Genomic DNA, 8,447 nt, shown 5'->3' on the forward strand with positions numbered 1-8,447 from the left:
GGAATTTGTGTATAGAGATAGGGGTGTTATGGCGCTAACCTGATGCGGTTCAGTATGTGGTGTTATGACTATAAACAGGTAAGTGTTGGAATGATTTGTTTACTAGCCATACAAGTAAAGAAGAGAATTATAGAAAATAAAAAGTAGAAACATAGGGTAGGATGCACTATAATAAAAAATGCGGTCAAATCTCCGAAAATGTTTTCAGGGATTTGCCCGCATATGCACCAAACTCCAGAAAGCTAAACTTTCCAGAGCTTGGTCCAGTTAGGCAACGCCATCTTTAAACCCAGAAGTCCCTCACGCCGCAAAGGATAGCTCTCATCAGGAGAGCAATCCTTTGCTTCAATCACCATGCAACGGCGTTACTAAACGCTGGCATGCATGTGATGATTGGCCGGATGCATCACATCAAAAAATGCGATGCTTGATGCATCCCACCCATAATCCTTCAGAGAGCACCCAAGTATAACAGTAGGGGCCTGCAGGACACCCACTAATACTGGTGACACCAATATGGATATCATGTAACTCTTTGGGGGGAATCCTATTAACTACACCGACATATTCAATTCGCAAGAGATTCAATTAGCTTCGTGAGCTGCAAGAAAGAGTCAGCAAGATAAGGTACCCTCTGGGCTTAAAGCGTAGGGAAGACCCATTGACTCTGCCGTTTACGTGGAATCATCGGATTAGCGCACGTTAACCCCTGCTTTGCTGTGCAGGTAAAATGCTATTTAATTGAATAACATTTCCCCACAGAGTTTACCCCTCGGGTAGCCGAGGGGTAAACTCTGCAGCTACTTGAATTCCCCCCTTTGATGGAACAGCTGTCAGGCAATGTGCCGTATGCATCCTCCAGCAGGAGGGGGCAGAAGAGAGCTATAATCTTGGCAATAGGCGTTTCTTTTTCACCGTGTGGATGGTAGTAGTGTTGTGGATGGTCTCCAATAAGTTTGGGAGCCTTTTAAAAACACAAAATATTTATTACTTTTTACAGTTTAAAAAAAAAAAAAAAAACACTAAATATAGTGCATAGCACAAACTTATGTGATTTAAAGGTGCTCCCTCAAAGAGTTACCCGATATCAGTACAGTAATCTATATTATTGAGTAGTATACCAGTCACCTACTGGTATATTTAGAAAAGGTGCTCCCTAAAGGATTGCAGCTGACAGATAGCCAATCAATTTTCAGCACATAGTTATAGAGCAAGTTTTCTAAACAGAAAAACACCAACAAGTAGGGGGAGATTCAATTTGAAAAACCTCATGAGCAAGCAGCATGATGACAAACTCAATTAGTACTATTATTATTACGCTTTATTTATATAGCAGCTTTATAGAGAATAACTGTTTACTAGTGTTCATTCTAGCATCCTGCATCTGTCACAACCCATGCAGTTCCTCTTTCCTGCCTGGGCTGTCGTTCTCTACTCTGGTGCTTCTACCACACACAGCTGATGCAACAAACTGCTGATACAGACCAGAGTGTGCTAGAACCACCAGCGCAGAGAGTGACACCCCAGACAGGAAAGAGGAACTGCACGGGTTGTGACAGATGCAGGGTGCTAGAGTGAACACTACATTTAAAACAGTTCCTCAGCGGAAGTTACAGTCTAATGAGTTTTATAATTCACAACTAATTATAAAACTGGTTGCGTATGATAAATGGTGCTCAAGCCAATCAGCTCTCAACAACTGTCACTTTTCAAATAGATGATAGTTAGAAGCTGATTGGCTGGAGCACCATTATCATACGCAACGAGTTATATCACTCGCTGTGAATGATAAAACTCATTGATAAATTAGGCCATTAAATTCTCTACCACACAAACATGCACACTAACATTAACTAACCAATATACTTTAGGACGGTAGGAAGAAACACACATATATAGGAGGAGAACATACAAACACCATACAAATAGTACAGTGCTCAGAATAGAAACCATAGATCCAGTGACTCAGCATTACTACCCGCAGTGCTGCTTATGGAGTATATATAGTCTCAATATGTACTTAAGAGTAATATTAGTAATTGTTTCTAGGACTCCTGGATACAAAAACACAAGTTTTAAAATGACTTGTATTGCAATCCAGAGCACAGATTTGCTACAATGGCTAATCTCAGTTCAAACACACTAATGTTTATGATTAACCAGGCTAACAAGATCTGTCCTACTGGCACACCCGCATAGACCTATAAAGAAAATATTGTTGTGTTTCAATGGTAGTGGTTTGTAAAAATGTTAAAAGAAATGATGGTAAAACGTAACTTGTCCGATCAGTTCCACATCACTATCCAGTATGACACATAGTACAAAATGCTCTGCTTCTGACTCTCCCATTACCTTACTAATCGCAAGGTCAGACAGCAATTTATAGCGCCGCGGTTTTCTGAATAGGAAAGTGTAGTATTGTAAGTGAGATGCAATCAGAATATCTCAAAACGTAATAAGACACCATGTTCGTTTGTGATACCACAGCATTCCACCTTCAAAATGCTGCAAGCAGCTCTTGGGATGTTGGGGAGCACAGCATTATATTCAGTTACAATGGATTATATTGGCGGGTGTTGTTCAACACTTTCTACCAGAGTCACCAGCTTTAAACAAGCACAAAAACACACTTTTTCACTAAAGCCTAAAAACCCTCCTCTTAACACCTCACTCTCTCTCCCTCCACCTTGTCTCCTTCCATTGTCACTCTCTCCAATGTCCATTCCCACCATTTTCAATGTAAGCTCTTGGACAGAGCCCTCTTCCCTTTCGCACTATCCTTGCTCCTTGTCTTTTATCTCCTCATCCCCTTCAGCAACTTTGATACTGTTTGTTCACCCATATGAAGGGATCATTGAGAGCTGTTATGCCTTCCCCTGTGACTCAGCACTGCCTGCACCAATCAGCTACAGTGAGCTGCACTACCTCTACCTTGTACTCAACAACACTACCTGTACGTGATTTTACTATACGGTTTTGTATTCATGCAATGTTCTTACATGTGTGTCCTCATACACTAAAGGTGCCTATACACTTGCCAATTTTTTACACGATCTGGCCGATTCCGACGCATCGGAACGGCAGATCGTATAAAAAAATGCCCAAATCGTGAGTTCCCACTCACGATCACGATGCGCGTCCCCGCTGGTCGCACATGGCATCGTCAGGTGTGCCGTGCTGTAGGGCAGATTTGCCAATCTGGGACACAATGCACTGGATGCACGAGAGATCAAGTCAGATTGGAAATTTTTTACTCCAAATAGTGTGCAGGACCGCCGGGAAGCTGCCGGGGTAGAGTTCAAGGGAAATCCTACATCTTGAGCACATCGCCAAGTGTGTAGGCACCTTAACTCAAGTATGTGATGGTTCAATGTCATTTATGTTGTTTATTTTGTTAGCTTTTTTAGATCTAACCCACAGCACTGTGTACACTAAATGGTACATAAAAGATAAAACATAATAATAGACATCTCATTGTTCAAATTGAAACTAAACTACAGCAAATTATTCCAACATGCTGTAATTTGGAGAAATGTTTATTGTTATTAAATGTCATAACATCTTTGTTTTCTCTGAACAGTAATGGTGCATACACACGGTCAGATCTGTCAGAGGAACGATGAACGATTTTTACCAACGATTTTACAAACGATTTGAACGATTTCAGACAGTAGTATTAAAATGAATGAAATCATCCAAATCTGACTCCAAAACACATCAGATGTCAGATATCGTTATCTGACATCAGATATAAACGACTGAACAAATTTTTAAATCGTTATCGTTCAGATCTGACACAAAATCTGGCCATGTGTATGCACCATTAGTGTGACGATGTATACATCATACATTCATGACTGCTTTTGTGCCAGTCACACAAGATTTTATAGCACAGCAGATTAATTTGTATAAAATGACAACCTTCTTTTGTGAAAGGTAATTTAGATACTTGTTAATTGTACAGGCTCCAAGTTAGATATGCCTTGTGTCCCCTGCTGCTTTCGGTGTTTTTAGTTTTTTCCCCCCACAGCCAAATTAAGTCTGCCAACTCGCCCATAAAGCGGATAACTGAATCCCTGCACTGACAGGTTGGAATGGGTCCAGGTCTGAGCAGTTCCTCAATTTCGAGTGCACCACCCATATAATTAACAAGTATTGCAATTTGTTTATACTGGAATACGGGAAGATTTGGGCAGATAGGGGTGTCCCTTATATGTGAACTCTTACAATTTTAAGCTTCACTGATTTCGGAAAAACAATTATTTTGTTATTAACAGATATTACAAATCATGTAACAAATATGGAGATTGCACAAGCGTGTGTGTCCATGTGGTAGGGAATATAAACTGCACTGATGCAGGTACTGATGTGAATAATTAAATATGCCTTGAAAAGTCCTGCATAATACGTAGGACATATACACATAACTATTAACAATAGTACTGTTATTGATATTTCAATATTTGCAAAGACATCAATGTTAACACTTCTTAACATGACATGTTTAATATGTTACTGAGGGTCAAACATAAGGCACAATTTATACTGCAGATCCAAATGCAAAGGGTGAACAAGGTTAGGATATATGAGAGTGTCCAATGCACCCCTCCACACAGCTACCTGGGTTGATTTTATTCAGTGAACGGGTATGTTTAAACATCAATTCAATACAGATTATTGCCCTAGGTACAGAAGGACGATGTTTGGAGGCGGAAGAAAACACCTGACAAGCATTACTGCAAAAGAGCTAGTAGTTTGTACTTTGGACATGACACTAAAGATATCAGATATAGTTAAAATGTAAAAAGTATACAATTCTGATAGAATTATCATTATCTGCTTATCTATTTATATATAAAGTAAGAATATTATGTACACTGTACACACAGCATTAAAACAAGTAATAATATGTAGGGTTCGTTGTCTGCCTTTATACATTTAGGATTCAAACTGTCACTTTTCAGGGACAACTGAGGAGTTTTTTTATGCATGTATCGTACCACAAATAGATAATGATTAGGAATAATAAGGAGAGAGCAGAATTTTGGTCCAATAAAGGAAAGTTTGAGGGGTAGGACTATATACCTCATTAAATAAGCCTGATTGTGCACAATGCCTTCCTGTCACATACTTGAAGGAAATACCAGCCCAGCTGGTTAATCTACTGAGTACTAACAATATAAAATATTTATTTTGAAACACTTTAGTAGGTTTTATATTACAGGCATTGTAATCCTGACCATATCTCTAGTCCACACAGTGACCAAAAGAAAATAGAAAGCCTTGACAATACTTCTGCAAGCACAGGTGGTAACCAAAGCGAAGGTTAATCCCTATTGTCACACAACATGACACTCCACTGTGACTCCATACAAGTGAGACGCCTCCTCCAGCTCCCAGTGACATCAGCACAAGCTGTGGTCTCCCAGGTCACAAACAGTGAGTAGCCAGTCCCCACCACAGAGCAGCAGCACCAATACATACACACTAGTCCCAGGCAATGAGGACTTGTAGAAGAGACTACAGGCCCACATAACATGGCTTTTTAAAGGAGGTTCAGCCCATACCGAACTCAGACAATTGACTGCAAGGGGGGGAGGGGTAGAAGAAGGGGGCTCTACACAAGAACCCGGTCAGACTACAAAGTTCAAAAGCCAGAATGAAATGAATTTATGAAATTAAACATGGAGAGAAAGAGGTGCTCAGGGGACACTGCTATATTGATGGGAAGGGGCTTTATTAAACCAGCCTGCAGCCGAGAGTAGCAGTGACTATTTGCAAAGGAATGTTTACAGTGGGCTATGTACTAAAGACATGTACTTCCTGCACACAGGAGGGTAACACACATACATACTCATACACAGCACCAGGCTACAAGTAACCAGCAAGTAACGGTTTTAACACAGCGACAAGTGAGAACCAGAATAGCAGCGAGGAACAGCAGCACCTATTGCTTTCTCAGCCCGGGGAGATGGCACAGGGTGGGGTTGGGGTACAAACTGTGGTTAATATGACTGTGCAACAAAAAGTTGTGGAAGATAATAACTGGCAGCAAAACCTAGCAGTTATTAAAGATCAGAGATTCCCCTCCTCACACACAGCAACAGCAACCCCGCCCCCTCCCCAACACTCACCGCACACCCTGCACAGCAGCAGCAGCACGGCGAGGGCACAGGGGGATCGCAGGACCGGATCCTGGTCGCAGGCAAGGGACCTTCTCCACCTCCTCCTCCACGCCATGCCTGTGTGTGCAAGGACCGCTACTGCCTCCTCTCCCCGGCTCACAGGAGCAGCTGCCGTAATGTAACACAAGGCGGCTCACACTGCTCGGAGGGAGCATGGAAGGGGGTGGTGGCTGGGATGCGCCGCAGCAGAACCCGAGCCGACTGGGAGGGGCCAGGCCAGACAGATCTACTCAGAGGTCACCGGAGAGCCTGGTACTGGTAGTGGCGGAGGCAGGTCCCCAATCCCAGCAAGGACCATGTGTCATCCCCTGACCTGCCACACCAACTGGTCGCATCCCGGGGATGTGCGAGGACGCTCAGGATCAACGAGAGACCCTTCCCCTCCAAGCCCTGTGCAGCAGCCAGGAGGCGGCGTGTAATCACTGCGATCAGAGTCCAAAGTGACTGAGAGGAGCTGAGAGATGTATCCTCCAGTACAGCCAGCGCTGGTTACGTATTCCCAACACGTCTCTGTGCCAGCATGGACTTCCCCACCATAGCCCGTGCCTTCATTTCCCATAAGAAGCAAAATATTTGTGGTTGTTGTGTGACTATGAAGTCACCCCCTCCCCTCCGGTCGCCGCTGCTGCTCAGAATAGTTGCAGTTGTCTGGGTTCTAATTTCTCACACCGTCCTGTAGATTAAGATGGCCCCTGATCAATTGCCACAGAGGTTATTATTATATTCATATCATTTATTATGTAACCGAAGCACTGATCGTCCATAGGTTGTTCTGCATGAAGAAGCTCCTCACCTCACATGCTTTGGTACCAGGCAGAATAACTGCTAATGTTCATCCAAACTTTTATCATGCTTTTGTTTGAACACACATAAGCCTATATACAGCTGTAGAATATCCTTTTTACTACACGTGAAAATAGAAATAATAACTAAAGCATTGCTGCTAGATTTGTATGAAAACAAGGTTACATTGGTAGTACTTGAACAAAGTATACACAAAGCATTACCTGTGGGTTTTCAACATCTCAGCAATTTTACTAGCACTGCAATCCTATGAAAATTGCAAGAAAGCTAGAGCTCGGGCTAAATTTACTTGGTCGGGTTCTAAATCCCGGCCGCTTTGTGGTGATTTTACTAAGGCCAAAACCGCAGAGAAAGTGTGCTTTACAATACAATTGAATATTAAAGCACCATCAATGCTACAGACCATAGAGTAGAATAGAATCTCCTGATTTATGAAGACGGGGTATTGAAAACTTCCAGCAAACCCACCCAAACAATAGACCTGCCTGTGGCAGACGACTTTGAGTGAGGCACTGCAAGCTTTGTTATGTTTAAAAGTATAGAAATAGTTAATTAAAAAAAAAAAAAGTGAGCCCCCACACATACACACACAAATAAATCGGTTACCAGCGCCAGACCTTTGAGCCTATGCTGGCATTGGAAAATAGGGGAGGAAATGGCATGGGGTTCCCCATATTTTACAATAACTGGCACCAGGAAGCCAAACAGCGGAGGGTCCCCCTGCAATAATGTTAATCAGCCCCAAACTGGACAGCCCAGGGCTGGAATCCCTCAGAATGTTGTGACCCCCAAAATATAAAATGTCCCCCCTCATGAGGGACAACCAGCCTAGCCAATCGGCGCAAAGACCATGGGGTAGATGTACCAAGCCTTCGAGAGAGATATAGTTGATGGAGGTAAAGTATCAACCAATCTCTCTCCAAGCCTAGTACTAGAGATGTGCACCGACTCCCCTGTTTTGGCTTTGGATCCGGATTCGTCTTCGTGTTTTGGATTTGCAAAAGCACCCTCACGTGTTTTGGTTTTGGATCTGTATTTTTAAAATAAAAAAACAGCTAAAGTGATGTAGTTTTGAGCTGCGGGAAGATCAGAATCAGGACTCTGTTCGACTCGGTAGCCCAAAGTGAGTCCGAACTCGGACTACGTTCGACTCAAAACTCCTAAATTCGGTTGTTGTCAGTTCTCAGGGAACCGAACCCTCACATCTCTACTTAGTACATAGACCCCCATGGATCAAAGAGGACCTCATCACAGGATATGGTGAGCAGTACATTGGAGAAAGAGTAATGTGTGGATGAGTGTTTTTTTTTAATTACAACAATCGGTGTGTGTATCTTGTCTTTATTTTAATATTTGTTTTACAGATGGACTACGAGCGCCAGCAGGCCCTTAATGTCCGGGAATGCTGGCACGTCTGCTTCTAAAAGTGCCATCATGCCAGGGCTGGCTTTCAGCCCA

General features: G+C 42.6%; 1 protein-coding gene across 1 annotated transcript in view; it reads right to left on the reverse strand.

Annotated features, from left to right (window-relative positions):
* The window catches only part of NECTIN3 (nectin cell adhesion molecule 3), a 120,265-nt gene extending 113,807 nt beyond the window's left edge, over positions 1–6,458 (reverse strand). The window contains exon 1 of the mRNA XM_088442156.1: positions 6,135–6,458. Within this exon, the coding sequence (XP_088298282.1) occupies positions 6,135–6,240 (106 nt within the window). The 5' untranslated portion in view covers positions 6,241–6,458. The remainder of the gene's footprint in view (positions 1–6,134) is intronic.
* Positions 6,459–8,447: the final 1,989 nt, after the last annotated feature.

Source organism: Taudactylus pleione, unplaced genomic scaffold (assembly GCF_031769625.1).
Source record: "Taudactylus pleione unplaced genomic scaffold, aTauple2 ptg000305l, whole genome shotgun sequence".
Classification (NCBI taxonomy): Eukaryota; Metazoa; Chordata; class Amphibia; order Anura; family Myobatrachidae; genus Taudactylus; species Taudactylus pleione.